At 37.5% G+C, this 21510-nt stretch overlaps 1 protein-coding gene across 1 annotated transcript; it reads right to left on the reverse strand.

The window, feature by feature from the left end:
* Positions 1 to 14999: 14999 nt before the first annotated feature.
* On the reverse strand, positions 15000 to 18224 carry LOC145129456 (polyadenylate-binding protein-interacting protein 7-like). The gene is made up of 6 exons (XM_079064181.1): positions 17938 to 18224; positions 16637 to 17407; positions 16123 to 16564; positions 15932 to 16002; positions 15731 to 15855; positions 15000 to 15658 (listed from the first exon to the last, which is right to left on the reverse strand). The coding sequence occupies exons 2-6, from the start codon at positions 17309 to 17311 to the stop codon at positions 15337 to 15339; spliced, it is 1635 nt and encodes a 544-aa protein (XP_078920307.1). The 5' UTR covers positions 17312 to 17407; positions 17938 to 18224; the 3' UTR covers positions 15000 to 15336.
* Between the last annotated feature and the right edge of the window lie 3286 nt (positions 18225 to 21510).

Below are 21510 nucleotides of genomic sequence, written 5' to 3' on the forward strand. Positions count from 1 at the left end.
AACGGTAAGACTGACTTTACTCTTATACATATATATAAATATTATTAACTTATAATATTATAAAGTATAAGGGTTGAATTTTAACTTTTAAAATTCTAAGGGCTAACTTGGAATTAAAGTATTCATAAGTGAAAACTTTTCAAATTCCAAAACTTGAGGGCAAGTTTTGAAACTATTCAAAACTAATTAATTCCATAACTTATGAGTTTAAAGTAGTTTTAAATAAAAAAAAAATCTTCAAGTTCCATAACTTGAGGACAAGTTATAGAAGACTTTAAACTAATTAATAAAAAAAATAACTTTTTTTTTGTAACTTATGGAACTAATTAAGGTTACACTTTTTTTTTAATTTAATAAAGAGACTCTTGAACCTCCATAACTTGAGGACAAGTTATGGAGTCATAAAACCATTTAATTAGAACTAGACTCTTCATTTTGTAACCTTTGCCAACTTTTATGAGTTTTATGATTCTTAAATGTGACTTTTCATATAACTTGAGGACAAGTTACAAAAACACACTTTGGAATCAACTCTTAGATTAAAATGGATTGAAAACAACTATTTCACACAACTTTTCTATTAATCTAAGAACCTCATAAGAACAAGATAATTCAAATCATCAATCTTCAAGAAATTAGCATGAACATACAAACTAATACAAATCTTGAAATTATGACAATTATCTTAGAAATTGGATTAGCATGAACATTACCACATCAAAAACAAGTTTATAAGTCCAAAAACATCTTAGGGTAATGTTCCTAGTCCAATTCCAGCCAAAACAATCGAATATAAGCATCCAACTCGATTTTTCAGCTACTTTTGCAAGTATAACAAGAAAACAAGCCTAGGCTCTGATACCACTGTTGGGTTATGAGCATACTAACACTCCTAAGTGTACATGCAACCCTAAATACCTTGGATCTATGTTTTCTCTATTATACATACAATTATGAACATCCAAGGTATTATCCTAATCTAGCATACAAAATAATAAATATAACAAGATAGAATACATACCTCTTTGATGTAGAATGTCTTCATGAAGCTTGAGTGCCTAGTGCCCCAAGTGTGACACCTCAAATGGTTCACACAACACCAAATACACTTGGAATAACTTGAGAGAAACTTGAACACTCCTTGAAATCGTCTAGCCCTCACACTCACACATTAGTGCACGATTTCTTGAGCCATGGGATTCTTTTATATGGTGGCTATTAGGGTTACACCATGTAACTCATAACTTTACCCATTCCTTATGCTCCATGGATTTTAACCTCCATGGAGTATCCGTGGGTCACCCCATGGACTTAGTCCAACATAAGGAATCTTGGATCACAAGCCCACATATATAAGAATGAATGATTTACACAATCAACCCATATATTTAATTAGTCTCCTTTTGATCACTTAATTAATTCCAAATTAATTCTTGATCAATACTAATTAAATAACCTTATTAATATATTAGAACTTATAATATATTAACCAACCTTAAGTGTTATTTCTCTCATTATAGTCTATCCAAATGCATGATGCCATGCAACCCAAATGGACCATGCCGGGTCGGGTCAAGTCTTACCAATTATAGTTATGGACTTAGACATTAATCCAACATTCCCGCGATCCTCTGAGATACCTGAAACACATAACATATAACACGGTAAGCACGAAGCTTAGTGAGTTCCCCAAAATACCACATATAACACATATTAGCCACTCGAGGCTATAACTCTGTGGGCCCACTAGCCCTAACTCTGTGGACCCTCTGGTCCTAACTCTGTGGACCTTCCGGTCCTAACTCTGTAAACTCTGGAATACACACAGCATAAATCACATAGAAATAATGCAGTGCAGCACATCACATACATAGCATACAAGATACTCTGTCACATAACTCTAATTACCACTCATGGTAAAGTATAGTGAGAAGACTCACCTGACCAGCAGCAAGTAAAGACCCCGCTCCTGGATTTCGAACTAGCCTCCACCTAACACAAGGGATGAATATCTCTAAGTGATACTCTAATCACAACTCTAATGACCAAAGGCTATTCTTCCTCTCTTTAACTCTTTGAAGTGGATAAAAGGCCATTTTACCCCTCCATGGTCTCTACTACTTATGTTGATCAAAGCCCCAAAGTCAACAGAAGTCAAACTCGAGTCAACAGTCCATGTTTGACCCGACTCGCCGAGTGCACCCTTGCGACTCGTCGAGTCCACTTACTTTCCTCAGAAATCTCGTGACAGTCCAGCTCAGCTCGTCGAGTTGACCCCCAACTCGTCGAGCTATCGCCTGATTCGGTTCCTCGGGACAAACCCTAACCAACTCGTCGAGTCGGCTCATCGACTCGGCGAGTTCATTCAGACAAAATGTTCATTCAGATGATTTAACGCAGATCCATCACCCCAAACACTAGATCTACCATCCTGAGGGTCGATTGTCACGTAAAGTTGCAAGCTTTACGTTTAAACATGGCATATAAGGCTCATAATGCCAATATAACTCTAACAAGGATGATTAACCACAATAACTCTTTTATGGTTAACTAAAGTTATAATCCTTGGACTCTCTGGACCTCACAAGGTCCAGATCTGAAGTCTAGGCCTCATGAGAGACCTTATGAATACAAAGTCCCAACAATGGTGGAAGAAACCCTAATCTTCCATATCTACAAGATCTAAGCCAAATAACAAGAAAGGTGCAAGCTTTTACCTCTTACTCAAGCCCTTGCACGAAGTTACACCAGATCCACTGATTCTCTAGCTCCATTGATGGGTGATCTCCTCTTCTCCTCAAGAGATGCACTAGTTTACTCCAAGTTTTAGCTTTTAAGACTCTCATGGCTCTCCATACACGTTTAGGGTTTGCTCTCAAGGAAGGGTAGCCGCAAATGAGGCTATAAGTTCCTTTAAATAGGTCTCAAACCTGGGAAATTAGGGTTTCTCTGCCCAGCACCTACTCGGCGAGTCCCTCCTCAGACTCGTCGAGTCCTTCATTAAATTCACGCGATCAACTCGACTCGACTCGGCGAGTTGGTCCCTCAACCCGTCGACTCCCTCCTCAAATGTCAAGATTAACATACACGATAATGTCCCTGGAAATCCGGATGTTACAATTCTCCCCCACTTGAATTAGATTTCGCCCTCGAAATCACTCCTTAACCACTCACATAATGAAATCATCAACCCAAAAAGGCACCACCGAAAGGATCTCATACTACACCGATATCTTTCTCTATGGACACCCGAAACCACACAAAACTCCCAAGACCATAACTGAACCAACTCTTCCGTCGCTAATATACTCCTTCCCACTGTCCGGAAGCTCTAGTGGCCTGACCCGCCGCCAGACCGCCTACTCAAGCGATCACCATGATATTCGCTCCTCGAATATCAAACCCTGATAACTCACTGATCCTCTGATTCTCACAAGACCAAATCCAACAATCGGCTACCGCTCACTCATATCATCATGCTAATGATCCAAATCACGCTCCAAGAAACGGAAGGGTCCACACCCCACCAGGGATCATACACTAGACTGCTATCAGAACCCATTTGAACAAAGAATCCTCAACACTCTGCCCTTCAGACACAAGAGAATAACCAGGCTCGCTCAGAAGTGTCCTCAGACATCACAATCACAAGTCCCAGCTTCGTTCTTCATACCCCTTTTTAATACTGAGCACTAGGTCAACTTCTGACTCCACAGTTGAACCTCCAAAGGTTACCCATTGCACACCTCAACATGTCTCACTGACTTCATTCCCACACTAGCTATCTCGGCCCAGTGTGACACACAAGTCACGAAGTTCGCTTTTCCTCAAGCGAATACAGAATTCGTTTCAATCTCGACCTCTGTCGTCTACTACTCATTAGTTCCATGCATTTCGTGGTTTTCTCACACCAACGAATTGACCCACTCAGGTCTAAGGCACCATATAGGAGCAATACCCCTTTCCAAATAAAATTCAGCTCTGAATCCGAAATCTCATTCTGCCTACTCAACGCACTACCAGAGCCAAACTCAAACTCGTGAGTTCGATCTGACCCAGAGCTGGAAGCACTCGCCCCAACGAACCACTCAGCTCATGATTCATGACCCGCAACCCATGCGAACCTCACCAACTTAATTGTTGACACGTTTTCAAAACTACTTGTATTTCTCAGGGATTTAGTAATACAGGTAAATCATCAGCTTTTGGAGAAGGGACGCTAAGACATCAGTCTTAAAACTTATTTAATCATCATATTGTAATTTATTTTGAGACATGTATTGTATTCAACAATGTAACTTTTAAATTATATTTATGATGGTTTTGTTTACTTTCTTTACAAATATTCAACTGTTATGATACTACATGAAGTCATCCGCCCCCGAATGTTTCCGCCATTCTGGTTTGGGGGTGTGACATGAAATAGTCCCCGTATCCGGTTGAAAGAGACCGAAGGGGTAGGCCAGCACCCAGACATGCTAGGCGGTTACCGGTTGAAAAAGACCGAAGGGGCAGTGCCGAACCAGAAGATGAGCCTGGAATTCCCCTAGACGATGATTTTGCTGAAGACTTTCTCGAAGACGACGATTCCATATCAGAATCTTACAATCCACCTCCAGTTACTCAGAACCCTAACCCTCATCAGAACTTTCAAGGCCCGGCGCCTCTGTGGGCCATAAACCTAGAGAGGTGGAGTCATGAACAATGTCAAAATTCCCCCTACCAAGGAGACCGAAGCTTCTACAATCTAGAAGTCGGAGGTTCAGCGGATAGAGCACCTCCCGTGCTGGTTCGTCGCGTTTCTCGCAACACGGAACAGGGAAGAGATATCATTGACCAAGTGGTGCAGATTGAGGCTACCACTTGTGTCGACGCTGTTCGTCTTCGCAACCTGGAAGACAATCATAACGCAACAAGGGATCGTACCAACTTCTTGTAGGGAGAACTGACGGCTTCGAAAGCCGAAGTGCAACGATTACGAGAGCATCATGCTGTACAAGATAGGCGCATATTCAAAATAGAGCACCAGTTAGCCAAATCCAGGGTCGGATGTAGTAGGAAGTAGATGATACTCTACTCGCCCTCTGTTAACTCTTTTAGTTATAGTCTAAGTCTTCGGAGATGTCTTAGAGTTATTTTTCATGCTTTTTCAGTTCGACCGCGAAAATTCATTTTTGGTAGGTCATTTTAATGTCGATGTTGACCTGTTTAAGGTCAAATTTTCCAAACTCTATGTACTTAATACACCTATAATCGACATTTACTTCTTACATTTTGAAAAATAACCACTCAATTTCACATTATTTTGTTACAAGTCGTACTTATATTGAACTTCTAATTCCAATTCCTTACAAGATCCCTATCGAACTAAGTGTTTTGGCTATGAGATATCAAATTCATGTTCATTCTTGATATCTTACAATCATTTCATCTTTTAATCTTTATAGTAAAAGATATCTCCGCGTAAAACCCGAACCGACTTAAGATGTTAACGTCAATGCTCTGTCTTAATAACTTAAATGCTTTTACAGTATTATAGAAACGTATCAGAGACATAGGTCGAATCCTCGAGAACAGTATAACAAAACGAAAAAACAAAAAAAAAAACTTGCATTCGCATGAACTCCCGGGATTCGAACTCTTCATTATGAAGTAATGGAGATCGGTGTAAGAATCGGAAGTAAGACGGAACAGAAATTTCATATACCTACGAAGGAGAAGGACACCCTATAAATACCCGGAGAGAACAAATCATTATCACCCAGAATAGAACGGAGAACGGAGGAGAACCACGCGTGTTACATGCGAAGTGTTAAAGTGCCTTTTTCGTCACAATAATAACTAATAAATAATGCAACCTAGTGAGTTAATGAATACATTACTCACATTAGGTTTCAAACTTATCGTCTTTTCATGTATTGGCAAATAACAATGATTCGGATCACGAAATCTCAATCAAGAGTGATTACTCCTCAAATTCATAAGTCGATTTATTGTAGACTCTATTATGAATTACTTTCAAATCTTTTCGAAAACTGAATCATAGTATCCACTAACCAAAGATAACTTCGTTCAGATGACACTCGTCTGGTAACCATTCTAGAAACTTCATTCTACTCTTTTACCAGGACTGCATCATAAGGATGTAGGTCGAATCTTTGAGATCAGTATAGCGAAACGAAAAATTTATATTAATATAAATGATTGGAATATATCTAAAGCCAACCATAATCGATCACGAGCTCATTTTCTCATCTTGTAACAGAATCATGCCTACAAAGAAACGTAACCAACCCTCCGATAAAACACCAATCCTTCAGATAGATGCGGCTACGTTTCAAGCTGCAGTCACCTCAGCCGTAGCAGCTGTCATGGCTCACCTTAATGCTAACAACGCAAATGTTAGTAAAAATGCGATCGCCAATCCCGATCATGGTGATAATCAATTTCAGCAACAAGTGTCTACTTATAAAGACACTCCGAACCTCAAACCCACTTTTCTAAAACGAAAGTTCGAGAACAAGAAAGGGAGTTGTTCAACTCAAGGACCCGCAGAAGGGCAACAAGTTGGGGCAGTCAATACCCCCATCAGCCCTGCTATCATAACACCGACCACACCGTACTTAGGAAACCTCCCACACTGCAGCAAGTGCAACTACCATCATCATGGAGTCTGTCGGGTACTGCATTGCAATAGATGCAACATGAAGGGGCACACCGCCCGTTTCTGTAGGACTCCGGTCGAATTCATCACTTCAACTACCAACGTTGGAACCAGTCCAATATGTCATCTTTGTGGTGAAATAGGACATTACAAGAGGGATTGTCCAACAGACAAGAACGACGGGGGAGCAGGAGGAGTTTGACCCCAGAGAATGGGGAAGCATCAAAGAACTCTGCTATATTTTTTGGTACACTTCCAAACCCCAATAATTTATTTATAATTATAATTACTCTTTCATTCGAACCAAATCACAGCACTCATATAAAGCTGAGAACCCTATCAGGTAAGCTATGATGGCTTAGTGTATACATTAGGGTCATTTATAATTAAGATTTGTAGATTTAAGGTGAGTAATCCCGCCTCATTTCCTATTCCTTGTTTGGTTGTGGATTTAGGGCAGGGTTGCTCAGTCAACTGTCTTACCAATCTTAATTATACATGACTTGTGTACACCAAGCGATGATAGAGAGACCTATTAGGAATCACTCCATGGAAGTTCATAGTTTCAAAATTTTCAGAACCCTCGTATTAGTAGTATCCGCCAATTTTGAATTAAAAAGGGGATTCATAGCAAAATAACAGAATAAAACTGAAGGCGCTGAAAACTTATGTATGTAGAATTGTTCATTATCCTAGTAATCATCTCTTCCAGAATAACTTAATATCTACTTCGTTGAGAAGTTCCGACATCCTCATCCGACATGGTTTGGCTTAATCCGTATCATGCAATTTCTTTTTATGTCGTGTAAAAGAACTTTTTCCTTAATCAGCTGTCAGATGAAATTCTTTCAATCTATAACGCAAACCCTTATATCGTCTATCACTTCAAAACTTCAGAAGTACCCATGCGAGGGGTAACACACCTTCTAGCCTGCTCAATAGATAGAAAGCTTGAAACAGAAAGCACCAAAGAAGTCTCAGAAGTCAGTAACCACCCGTAGCATACCCAAGAGATCTCCGAGGAAGACCACTTGTACTGCAGGTCAAGTTCAAGAATAGAGTATAAGAACTCATTAGGTTAATCTATCGCTGCTAGTTGTATATGCAAGCGTGGCATATAATTTAGACTCAACAAGATTTAGGATGTGTGATTCTGCCCTACTTCTTGTTCCTTGTCTGGTTGTGGACTTGGGGCAGAGCCACCCAACTGAAGGTTTTGTTGATTTAAATTATATACAACTCGTATACACGAGGTGAGGATGGATGAGCCAAGGATGAGTCTTATCATGAACTTCAGAGCAAAAGCCCGCATGCTTACTATAACAACCGGAGATACCTGAGTGGGAGTGGTAGAGGATTGCAATGGGCTTAAAAATCAAGTTACCAAGGTAACGGATGGACTTGATGTCATTTTGGGTGATCGTCGACAGGTTAACCAAATCTGCACGCTTCCTACCAACAAAGGAAACAGACAAGCTGGAGAAACTGACTAGAACATACATCAGAGAGATTGTGCAACTGCATGGTGTACCAATATCCATTATCTCGGACATGGATAGTAGATTCACCTCACGGTTCTGGAAGTCACTACAAAAATCTCTAGGAACGAGACTAGACAAGAGTACCGCCTACCACCCACAAACCGACGGACAGAGTGAGAGGACCATTCAAACCTTGGAAAATATGCTAAGGGCTTGTGTGATCGATCTTGTTAAGGCATGTGATAGCCATTTACCATTGGTCGAGTTCTCGTACAACAATAGTTATCACAATAGCATCAAGGTTGCTCCATTCGAAGCCCTCTATGGTCGCAAGTGCAGATCACCTCTATGCTGGGCTGAAGTGGGTAACACGCAACTAGCTAGAGGACAAGTACCTAACAACACTCTCACTGGCCCAGAAATCATAAAGGAAACTACCGAGAAGGTTGTCCACATCCGAGAACGATTAAAGGCTTCAAGAGACAGAAAAAAGAGTTATGCGGACAAAAGACGGAAACCCTTGGAATTTCAGGTTGGGGACCGAGTACTATTCAAAGTCTCACCCTGGAAGGGATTAATACGTTTTGGAAAACGTGGGAAAATAAATCCAAGGTATATCGGACCATTCGAGATCCTTTCCAGGATTGACCCGGTAGCATACAAACTTCGATTACCACAGGAGCTCAATAACGTACACCCTACCTTTCATGTGTCAAACCTAAAAGAAGTGCTTGTCCGATGAGACCCTCGTCATCCCTCTGGACGAAATTGAAATCAACGAGAGTCTCCACTTCGTAGAAGAGCTAGTAGAAATCATGGATAGGGAAATTAAAAGAACAAAACAAAGTCGCATACTCATTGTGAATGTCCGCTGGAATGCCAAGCGAGGACCTGAATACACTTGGGAGCGCGAAGATCAGATGAAACAAAAAATACCCGCATCTCTTCCATAGTCCATAAATGCCTATCTTACAATTAATTTCGGGACGAAATTCCCTCTAACGGGGGGATGATGTGACAACCCGATATTTCAAGTCAATATAATGACCTAAAGTCAAGTATGGTAATCTATTTTGATATAATAAATATAGCGTCAAAAATGAAATGTTCAAAAGTCTCAATTGGGTTGCATAAAATTATAGATATCGTGTCAAGGTTTTTAGAAATATAAAGAGCACTCAAATCCGAGTTATAACGAAGAAGTTATGACCAATCAAAGATCCGCGTCAAAACCGGTAAAACACTGTTAAGCGTAAAAAGCGAAATCTCAATAAAATACTTTTTGGCCTTAGTTATCTAAATGAAAGTCGTAGATCTCATTAAACCATAAACATGCATAAAAAGAACGTCCAAATCTGACTTCGTATGAGGAAGTTATGATTTTTCTAAGTTTCAGCTTAGCAGTATGCAGCCCGAAGTTTGAATATGAGATCGAGGGATTTCTAGCCAAAACAATCTAAACGAGAATCGAAGATCTCGTCGATAGTAGTTCAACGGTAAAAAGACAGACGAAAACGGACGTCGGATGAAGAAGTTATGAGTTTATAACGGAGTTTTCCTGTCCTGGTCTACTAAAAATAATATAATAAAAATTAGAGTCAAAATTAGCCGATGGAGTCTAAACAAAAGTTGTAGAGAATAATCTCACCTACGCGTGGATATAAAGAACGTCGAAAACGGAGTTTGTATGCGAAATATATGAATTTCTGAAGTTCGGGACACGAACTTCGACACTGTCAGAACTCACGACGTGAACACAGTGTTCACGACGTGAGCAGGCTGATTGACTCTTCCAGAAGCAAGCGGACTTATGACGCATGCCATGAGCGAAGCGGGACCAAACTCACGACGTGAGAGTCAAATCTTGGGCTATATATAGAAATCAAAGCCTTCCGACCTTGGTTGCTAAAATCTATCCTCTCTCCTACTTCTACACACTGTTAAGCCCCTCTAAACCACCCCGAAGCCCCGGTAACACCCCTAAAGCACGACGCGAGTCCCGACGCCCCGAAGTTCCAGAGAAAAACATTCTTTCCAGTCGAAGTACTGCCCGCGTGAAGCTCATTTCTTCACCAGAAACCCGCGGTTACATCAAGAAAGATCATTCCTAGAAACGACACGCTGCCCGATTCACCACTTATCAGGTGAGTTCATACCCCTACATTTTCACGTCTTTTTCATGTTTTAGGGGGGAAAATACAAGTGAAACACAAGAAAAACTTACGTTGAAATACTTATAAGTTCAAATGTTTTACCTACATCTTATGTATAAATGTTAAATACATAAAATAACGTAACTACTAAAGTTAAAGACTACTTTTCATGCAAGGTTGGTAATACACCAAGGTTTTTCATCCTAACGGAACACCCTTTTTAAAACTATAATAGGTATAGTTACGAGATATTCATGATATTTTTACATACTATAAACAAAAGAGGAAATATTTATATTCACAAGGAAAATGGACTTTTCATATGTAAACCTGTGATACCAAATTTTGTGAGAAATCTGAATTCATCGAACCGTTCAGTTCGCAGATTAAGTCCTGTTTTATAAGCCATAATCTCTTATAGGGAGAGCGTGATATTTGTATATAGATCTATATGGGGCTGACAATCCCGCACCTAAACTGTTAGCTACAGTTAGACCGGCAGGTCTGGGGTGACAAACGTCATATCATTCCAACGTCTGACGAACGTTGTTACAGGCAGTCTGGGTCAATAGCACGGTTATAAAAACTCACATGGGGTATTAATACATCTCGGTTTACGGGGCTGTTAAACGCCTTAGTGATTATATATACTTATATAAATCTACTTATACTATTTCAAGTATGGAAAACACTTATACATTCAGTCTTTGGAACCTTTTCAAACTACCACACATATATGGAAAATATTGGATTTTCTAGAAACAAACTCAGTTATTTTACACCAAAAAGGATACTATTCTTATACAAAAACGCTTATGAACTCACCAACTTAATTGTTGACACTTTTTCAAAACTACTTGTATTTCTCAGGGATTCAGTAATACAGGTAAATCATCAGCTTTTGGAGAAGGGACGCTAAGACGTCAGTCTTAAAACTTATTAAATCATCATATTGTAATTTATTTTGAGACATGTATTGTATTCAACAATGTAACTTTTAAATTATATTTATGATGGTTGTGTTTACTTTCTTTACAAATATTCAACTGTTATGATACTACATGAAGTCATCCGCCCCCGAATGTTTCCGCCATTCTGGTTTGGGGGTGTGACATGAAATAGTCCCCGTATCCAGTTGAAAGAGACCGATGGGTAGGCCAGCACCCAGACATGCTAGGCGGTTACTGGTTGAAAAAGACCGAAGGGGTAGGTCAGCACCTAGATATGCTATGCGGTTACCGGTTGAAAGAGACCGAAAGGGTAGGCCAGCACCCAGATATGCTAGGCGTTTACCGGTTTAAAGAGACCGAATGGGTAGGCCAGCACCCATATATGCTAGGAGGTTACCGGTTGAAAGAGACCGAAGGGGTAGGTCGGGCACCCAGATATGTCTGACAGTATGTTATTTGTATGGTATGTGGTATGATGGGGGAACTCACTAAGCTTTGTGCTTACGGTTTTCAGTTTTGGTTTCAGGTACTTCTTAGAAAGGAAAGGAGTCGGCATGATTGCAGCGCATCACACCATGTTTTCCGCACATGAGATTCTTGGGAGTTATACTCTGATGTTGTTTTATCATGACATGATTTGACTAATGATACATTGGTTTTGGATATGAGTTGTTTCTATGATGTTTTCAGACAAATTGTTTTATAATTATTAAATTAAAAATGAAATTTTTAGTCTTGAATTTTGGGATGTTACACACATAATCAACAGACAAAAGACTATACTAGCCTACTTGCCTAATCAGCATACTACAATACATCTACACCCTAACACACAAAGGATATATATTATAATACGTAGTATAGTGAGATAACTCACCTGAACTGAAAACTGATGAAACACAGGTACACGCTCAAACATGAAAGGATCAGTCTCACGAACCACCTAGATAACAAACAGAGGTCAAACCTCGCCCTACAGCTTAAACTCACCAAGTTTGATAAAAATTCAAATTGGTCAAAAAGCCAACGGTTAATGGCCAACTGGTCAAAGTCAACGGCCACGCGCCATGACTCTTACCCATGTCACATCGCGTTCACTAAGTGACAAATAGTCACAACTAGCCACCGCGACTCGCATTGCAACCCCCTTATGGTTGCGTCGCCATTCACTGTAAGTCAGCCAACTTTTCATTAAGGTCTTAATCCTTTAAGACCAAAGCTCAAAACTTCAAGAATACTACAAGTATGAACTTAATGGATAAAGTTTACAACGTTATCCATTTGCATGCATCAAACCAACCTAGTACTAACCCTAGATCTAGATTTAGCTCAAAATACACACAAGGCCTTGCATGGCTCAAAAGGAAAAGATGAAAACTAGAGTCTTACACTCCCATGGGTCCAGAAGACCCCAAGACTCAAGATTTGGACCCAGAGTTTTCCGAACTCCCCATAAATATCATGAAATGGTCCATAATAATGCATAAATTTCTAGATCTATTCATGTAACTATGTAAGCACATAAGGCTCCAAGCTATAAGACTTACAAAGGTCCTGGAGATGCTTAAATGGTTGGATCTTTCTTGAATCAAACTTCTTTGCACTACAAGGCTCTCTTTTCTCCTTTAAGATACACAAACAATATCACAAGGCTCAAGAATACAAGAGGGGGAGGCTATGGTTTGCAATGGATGCTATCTCGAAGTGGAGGCTAAGGGAATGACGAAACCTTAGGGGTTTGTGCCATTAAATAGGCCCAAATCTCGAGGCTTACAAACGGTAGGCAACCTTCCCCACCCAAGCAACGACCCTGAAATGTCTGATATACCCGGGGCCTAATTTGCCCCGTTTCTAAAACCGGATGTCACCCTTCCAAGGCGGCACCTTCAGAAACATAAGGTACCCCACTTGAAACTCAAGATTGGATCGACGTCAATCTGTGTAACTCTTCTGCCGACTCTGCACAGTATGCAGTCTCTTACGTACCCGCATAAATCAAAAAATTCAACCATAAGTTTTTTTTTTTTTTTTTTTTTTTTTTTTTTTTTTTTTGTTGCAAACCCAATTTTTTTTAATAACTTGTGGGCTAAATACTTAAAATATAAGTTCAACATTAATAAATTCAAATTATTATTGAAGTAATCACCACCAACAAATAATATCATATAGATATAGATTAATGATAATGTAATTGAGGCCTTACAAATCTGTCATTTTGTTTTAAAATATCCATAACTTTTTTTTGTGGTCTAGGGGCATAAACTTCGTTTTACCTATTATTTTGACCCTTAACCTATTGTAGAAGATTGTAATGTCACCTAAAAAATGTGGATGAACAAGTTTAGATGAATCGGTCTGGAGATTAATCTTATGTGGAAGAACATGAAGTATCGCTCTGGTCTTGGATTTCCTCAAAAAAATGTGCTCTCATTTCCCATGGATGTTTATCCATTCTTCACGTACAAGGCTAATCCAAAATAAGTTGCTCTTAATTTCGTAATGTTTTAGCTAAATTGCTCGAATTGTTGATCCAATAATCATTTTGTCTCACATCACTAGGTTACAAGAAGACTTGTATGTTCTAAAAAAAAACACTCATGAATATATTCTTACTGAGTGAGGTAACCTTTAGTTTTAAATTTTCAAGATTCAATACAAGAAGATAGCATATATATATATATATATATATATATATATATATATATATATATATATATATATATATATATATATATATATATATATATATATATATATATATATATATATATGTGACCCACATTGATGATAAAGAGCTATGTAGAAGGGAGAAAAGATGATTAATTTTTATCATGTTTTATTTTTATTTATGGTTGTCTTTTCCGTTGATGTTTCTAAATAATAGAAAGGTTGGGAGAAAGGATGATGAGATTGATGTCAACTATTTATTCGGTTGTCTTTATGAAACCAAACAACAAATTTACAAATTGTAGTGAGGGTTAGAGAGTTTCTCTTAATTTCGTTACGTTTCAACCCAATTGTTCGTATTGTTGATGCAAGAATCATTATGTCTCGCATCTCTAGGTTACAAGAAGTTGTCAATTCGGATCTTGGAGACTGGAAGGGCGTTTAAGAGAGGCGAATACGAAACAAGAGCGACCGTTGAAAACGCTAAATAGTATGATGGAACTCTAGTGAGACCTAAACCCGATTTGAACATCCTCATGTTTGCTATGTTCAATTAAAAATTTAAAATAGGAGGCCCGTACTGTTATATGATTTGAGGATGAAGACGAGAGCGGGTTGGAGGGTACGTTGTGATGTGAGGTGGGCCATCTCAATTTCAAAATAAATAAAATACAAAAGGTGAAAAATGGACTTTAATCCCTTTAACAAAACAAAAGAAAAATGATTTTTTTTTAAAGAAAAATGGACTTTAATCCCTACATACATGTTCATCCATGTGGCTATCTTACTAATTAATGACACGGCAAAGGTAACAGTTACTTTTCATTTTTCTTAAAATGATTTTTTTTTAAAGAAAAATGGACTTTAATCCCTTTAACAAAACAAAAGAAAAAAACATTATGGACTTTAATCTCTTCGACAAGACTTTAACCTAACGTTTGACTGAGTGGCCCCTTTCCACCACCACCTAATACAGCTGGTCGCAACCCTTTTGTTTTCAAATATGATTAATAAGATAACCACTTTCAACATGATTCCCAAGAACAAATGACTGATTTTTGGAAAAATCTATGATATAAAACAATTCTATCAATCATCATACATTCATTACATCTGCAAAGTGCAAACTGTGTAACAAAAAATTACAGTACAGTTGAGTTGAGTTAACAAAAAATAAGCAACGAATCCTCCCTCCCTCCTACCCAAAACCAAAACACATGGTTACACCTTAAATCATACACAGATACACTTTTTTCTTCTTTTTTTTTTTCTTTTTTCAGGCTACCAACTAATCTCTTTCTTCCCATATACAAACAAATACTTCCAATTTTCATGGGGTTAAAGCCTTTTTTTCTTTTTTAAATCTTTTTTTATTGTGTCAAAAAGAAGTACTATATAATACCTGGTGGCTGGTGTTGTCTTCAATATAGCAGGACCCGAAGGAGCCCAGGCTGAGGCTCAGAGTAGTCAAGCCCCTCTTCTTCAAGCAGGTATCTCTGGACCGCAACCGGGAGTCTAGCTGGCGTGCGGGTCCCACGGGTGTGGTGCCCCGTTCCAACACATATGTACACCTGTACATGCTCGTCTGCTGACCTGGCAACGTTTCTCAGCATTGTGAGATCTCGTTTCAGGACATGAATCGCTTCTGTGACATGCAGCCCATGAAGGTCTATCAGCCTTTCCTGTGATCCTCCTCCTCCTCCCCCTCCCCCTCTTCCTTGCATGCTTGGACTCACTGGATTCCTGCCCTCCAAAAACAAAATAATTACAGAACAACCGGGTCAGGAATTGAAAATCAGAAATGACGAAATTAACCTTTGACGATATATGGATTCTTGAGCTTTTCCATGAGCAGCCTTCATTTGCATGTTGTGTAGTTGACCCTTCACACTTAGTTCCTTTGCTAAAGCCTTGTATCCAACAAGGTAAGCTTGTCTAGCCTAAAATTATGTCATTAAATTCATTTCAATATATTAACACTTTTTTTATTTAAAAAATAATAATTATAATATATACCTGTTCAAAGTATGCATTGCGTAGACGTGCATGATCACGAGCTTCACCACGCATCTCAGAATACATATTTGCTGTCATGTCATGTCAACAAAGTTAAAAAGCATTCATTCATACAACTAAAAGAAACTACTTTTTAACAATTATTATTACTATGTTTAATCAAGAAAAGAGAATTTAATTATTATTATTACCAACAGCATCTCCAGTTTCAAGCCAAACAGGGGCTGAGCGGTTTGAACTCCGGCCACCCAATCTATCTCCATAACTGACCCTTCCATGTCCACCGCCATTATAAGCACTGGCCAAGACATGAGAGCTTCTACTTGATCCAATGGTGGAATCTTGAGAAGGGTTTCTGTTATATTTCCATATGCTTGAGTCCTGTGAAGCCATTTTTCTAACAGCAGAAGCAAAATCTGTAGCACCACCAGATGGAAGTGGAGCACCACCTGATGAAGATTTGAACATCAGCAAGTTCTCTTTCTCTAAAGGACGATAAGGATTAATATGCTGTTGGACACCATTTTGATCATCTGTAGGAGAAAGTGCAGGAAAATCCATAGCACTAAGATTTGGAGAAGATAGAGCCTTTGAGTTTAGATTCTGATTTAAACCACCACCATCTACTTGAAGCTGCAATTAGAATGTGAAAACCATTAATAAAAATCTTTACATCAGAAATTAAAGGTAGGATATAGGATATACCTCAAGCTGAGTAAGCATCTCAATTGTCAAATTCAAGTCGCCTCCATTTGCAAAATAAACATCTGCAAGACTTTCAGCTGCAAAACCTGCAAACTGGGAAGCCAGAAACTCAAGAGGGTTTACTTCTGTACCTTCCATCTGTTGCTCATTAAGCATATCATCTAGGTACCCATGGACAGGATCACCATTGTAGGAAGGCCCATTGTGTAGCTGATCACCATGAATGTCCCAGGGTTTAGCAGGATGAAAACTAGCTGAGGAAGATGAAATGGGATACCCCATCTTTTTGGTAAAGCTACTTCCGTTTGTTTCATTGACATCTGCTAAAGATAAGGTTGAGAAAGGAAGTGTATTGATTCCTTGAGGATCTTCTTCTCCTGCAACATTGAAATCAGGAGTGATGTCATCAGGTAGCTGATGACGCCAGTATTGGTGAGCTTCATCATCTGAAGTATTTGATACAGATGACTCTGATCTGTCTAGTACTGCTTTCCCTGGTGTTGTAGCACCAAAATTACCAAAACTTGAAGATGCATCCGGAGCAGCAACACTTGCAGAAGGTGATCTTAGAGCAAATGGAACAAATTCTGCTGCATCTGGATTTAAACGTATTGTTTTCCCTGTTGTGATAAGCTTTTTGTCAATGGCGGAAGCCCCTTGATTGGACAAGCTCATTATTCTTCAAGGTCAATAAACAGAAAGGAATCTAAGGGCATATAATATAACACTCTGAAACTGAAGCAGCAAATTGCAGCTCTTATTACCCAAATCCTGCAAAACGCATATCTTTAGACCATAAACCAAACAAAAAAATCTCAAAATTGCATTTCACAATTTCTGTTATCCAAACAACACAGCAAACAAATGCAGTCAACATACTATTCAATGCACATATACCATATGATTCACCAAAAATAAGATAAGCTCCATTGGAAACAACCTACTATAGACTTAAGATTGTAAACCTTCAAAAAAACTCGAATGATTAGGGCCAAGACGATATTTTTCATAAATTACAGCATTATCGATAGACCAGATCCAACAAAATCTCCTTCCTAGAACTCCAGATTACAACGTAATTACAATTAACTAAAATTACAATGATTTGCCGTTCATAACCTACTGTAATAAAAACACACGAAGCTAACGGAGCTCAGGAAAGGAAATAATCATAAAAAAACAAAATCAGCTAAAACCACAACTGCACACATTATTAATTCACCAATCCAGAGAGATCTCATAAAGTACAGTAAATTCGCAAGATCTGATTGTAGCACAAGCTGTATGTGCTGAATTCATACCTTTGCGAAGCTCGATGATTGAAGAAACCATATAATATGGATCCATCGCCGATTACGAAAAGATAAAGATAAGATGACGAAGATAAGAGGTGTGTGAAAAGGAAAAGAAAGAAAATAGAAGAACAGAGAGACAGAAGTAGAGAGAAGATTTGGGCGTCTCTGAAGTTGTGAAGGCTGTATCTTGTTCTTCGTTGAAAAAATTCTAGGTTTTCTTGTATGGAACAAACCCTCTTGAGCACCACAAAATGAAGAGAAAAGAGGACCTTGGCCTGTTTATGTATATCTCTATCCCAAGCACACACAAATCACTTGCAACCTCATACGTAGATGCTATGGTTAAATATTTTTAAGATTAATTAACTCATTTAATTATCTTTCAAAAAATACTTATATTATTATTGTGTATACTAAAATCATTTTATTTTTTAATATGTATAGAATAATATTTTGTAACCAATAAATTCTTAAAAGTTATTAAATATTTACGAATTTAGAATAAGCTCTTTATTATCTTTTATACCTAAAAAAATCATTATCTTATTATTTCATATTCTATATTATGATTTCGTATAATAAAATCATTATTTGTTCTGGTTTTGTATAATAAAACCATTTTATATTATGTTTTTATACAATAAAACCGTTATTTTTCTTTTTATGCCTCATATTTTTCTCTTGAGAAATGATATTTGATAAATTTTTCATTAATTCCACAAATGAAATAAAATAATCCATGGCCAAACCATATCTTTAAGTTTTTTGGCCCGTTTTAAGCTCGTAGTCATTGCAAAGCTAAGCATAATTGTAGTTCATTTATTAAATCAATGAGACATTTGTATTCTTTATATTGTTGTCTCCTTCTTCCACGGCCATGAGTTTGCTATGTTTGCTCCTCATGAGCTACACTTTCATTCAATGGGATGTAGAGGTGACAATTTTCGATCCAACCTGTAACCCGACACTGACCCAACATGTAAACGGGTTCAGGTTGAGATTTTTGACCTGCCAGCCCGTTTGTTTAATGGGTTGGGTTGGGTTACATGTTTGGGATCGCTATGGTTAACCCGCTAACTCGATTACATATATATATATATATATATATATATATATATATATATATATATATATATATATATATATGGTTATGAATAAATGTGAACTACAAATATTGTGTGAATGTATGACCACTTCTTGTCCATTAAATTAAAATAATGAATGGTTGTGATATGAGGATAAATATTATTACAATGGGATAACATTTATTATATAATTACACATAATTAAATATAAGGGAATATTAGTAAAATTGTTTACCATTTAATTAGGAAAATGCAAATTATCAGGATACATATTACACTCTAATTTTATCAAAACAAATTATTTTTTTTATATTATCACAAAAAAAATATTGACATAGAACACTTACGTTTTGTTCTTCATTATTTATAGCACACAGATAAAAAATATGCATTATTTTAAAATGACTTTATTCTTGTAGAATATAGATTTATAATATCAGTTTATGCATGTTGGTAAATCAGTACAACATTGTTTTAGAATGCAATGTTTTCTATAACAAGAATTTGTAGTTAGAAGCAAAGAAGCGCGTATTCTTAAAGAATGTAAAATTATAAAATATCCAAAATTCAGTTTTCATTCATATCATTATTATTCTTGAAGAATAAGTTTCAATTTACACTCTTATCATTCTCATTCTTGAAGAATAAGCTTTATTGGAGATTACTTTGAACGTTTCCAGGATACAATTCAATTTCCATTATGATAATTCTCATTCTTGAAAATGAGTCATGAATTACGAGTTCATATATGATATTCTTTAAGAATAATAGTTACATTTTTGAAAAAAAAAAAGATATTCTTGAAGAGTAAAAAATTTAAATACAATTGGATAACTGAAGTGCCTGAAGAATAATATAACATTTTTCAAAAAATAAAATATGCTCTTAAAGAACAATACATGTCTAACACACATTCTTCTTCAGTTTTGATGCATCTTGACAGGAATAGTTTGTTTCTATTTTGATGGTGTAGACTTTAATACTTAAAGATACAACAAACCTCCAACCAAGTGTAGAAAAAAAAAAGACATAAAACATTATTTGTGAAAAAAAAATTTAAGAATAATGGAAAAAAGCCCAAGATTTTAGGTAATATAAAATTTGAAACTTTAACATTTGAGTGCATACTTTTAAGAATAATGAAAAGATTTCAAGATACATGTAATATTAATGGAAAAAAGAGATAGAAGCATACATGTCAAAGAAGATATGCAAACAACCATTAAAGCTCTAGTCTAAAATTTGTAACCAAATTTAATACGGTTGTAATTTGATCTTTCATCGAAGCAATTACTCACTGGAGAATCAAACATCATCATTCTTATTCAAATTTAGTGCAAATCCATAGATAAACATACTAGTTTAAGCATAAATTCAAGTCAATTGGTACAAATAAAGCTACCTAATTCTGAAAGGAAAAAAAGACATAATAGATTAGTCTAGAATACATCCAAACATGAATTTATCATTGCACTAACCATTCATAAGGTTGATGGTGTAACGCTCTATCCCAAATCGTTACCCATTTGGGTGTGGGTGACGTAATTTAGATGGTCCGGGTGTTCGGTTTGTGTTTTGGAGCCAAGGGGTATTCTGGGAAAATAACAGCTCAGGCTTTCATGGAAATTGGATTTTGGTTCGGGAAGTTTATGGCAGGTATGAGTTGATAAAAGTCTAGAGCTTTTCCTTATCTTTTCAAGGATATAAGGATTGCCGAAATCGAACTTATAATGGAAAAGTTATGGCCTTCGGATGAATTTAGGGTTTAAGGAAAAACCCTAGTACGCGGGACGTACATAGGGAGTACGCAGGCCGTACTAGTGTGAGGTTCAGTACGCGAGGCGTACACTAGTGTACGCTTAGCGTACTAAGAGGGGTTGATCGTGGATGTGAGGCCTCGTACGTTGGGCGTACTAGGATTACGCGGGGTGTACGAGGAGTTTAAGAAACCATAATTTAAATGTGTTGCACCCTATATAAAGACCTTAAGTCCCTAGGGATGGCCTCTTTACCAACCTTCATGCCTCCTAAACCCTAGAAATTAACCCTTAGCCTCCATTGTTGTGCATTTGAGTCCTTGAGAAGAAATTGGTGTCTGTTTGCTCATTTTGGAAGAGATTGAAGAATGTGGAAGGTTTATAGATTGGTGGGAAACTTAGAGATCCAGAATCTTCACTCGTTTTGCTAGTCTTTTGAGGTATCAAGTTCATACCTTGGATTTTGAATGCTTAGATCTCTTTATGTCTAAATTTTATGCTTTTGGTCCCTTTTTAGGTTGATTGATGAGTTAAGACGTTTGAAGGGATTATTCTTTTAGAGCTGAGCTTGTTATGAAGTTCTTAAGCATAAAGTTGCTAGCTTTATGAGGTTTATGGTCACATGCATGCATTAAGTCAACCAATAAGTCCTTTTGAGCTTTTAGAGCTTCATTTAGCCATGCATGAACGTAAAGTTAGCAACTTTACGTGATTATCCAGCTCAAGGAAGCCAGATC

This window comes from Lactuca virosa, chromosome 8 (genome assembly GCF_052849685.1).
Source record: "Lactuca virosa cultivar CGN04683 chromosome 8, Lactuca_virosa_CGN04683_v6, whole genome shotgun sequence".
NCBI lineage: Eukaryota > Viridiplantae > Streptophyta > Magnoliopsida > Asterales > Asteraceae > Lactuca > Lactuca virosa.

What these genes read in the sequence shown, in the direction of transcription:
- LOC145129456 (XM_079064181.1), bottom strand. Translation starts at nt 17,311, where the DNA reads ATGAGCTTGTCCAATCAAGGGGCTTCCGCCATTGACAAAAAGCTTATC. An exon ending in AGATGCTTACTCAGCTTGAG is followed by an intron (nt 16,565 to 16,636) that starts GTATATCCTATA and finishes TTCTAATTGCAG; the next exon opens with CTTCAAGTAGATGGTGGTGG. An exon ending in GCAATGCATACTTTGAACAG is followed by an intron (nt 15,856 to 15,931) that starts GTATATATTATA and finishes ACATAATTTTAG; the next exon opens with GCTAGACAAGCTTACCTTGT.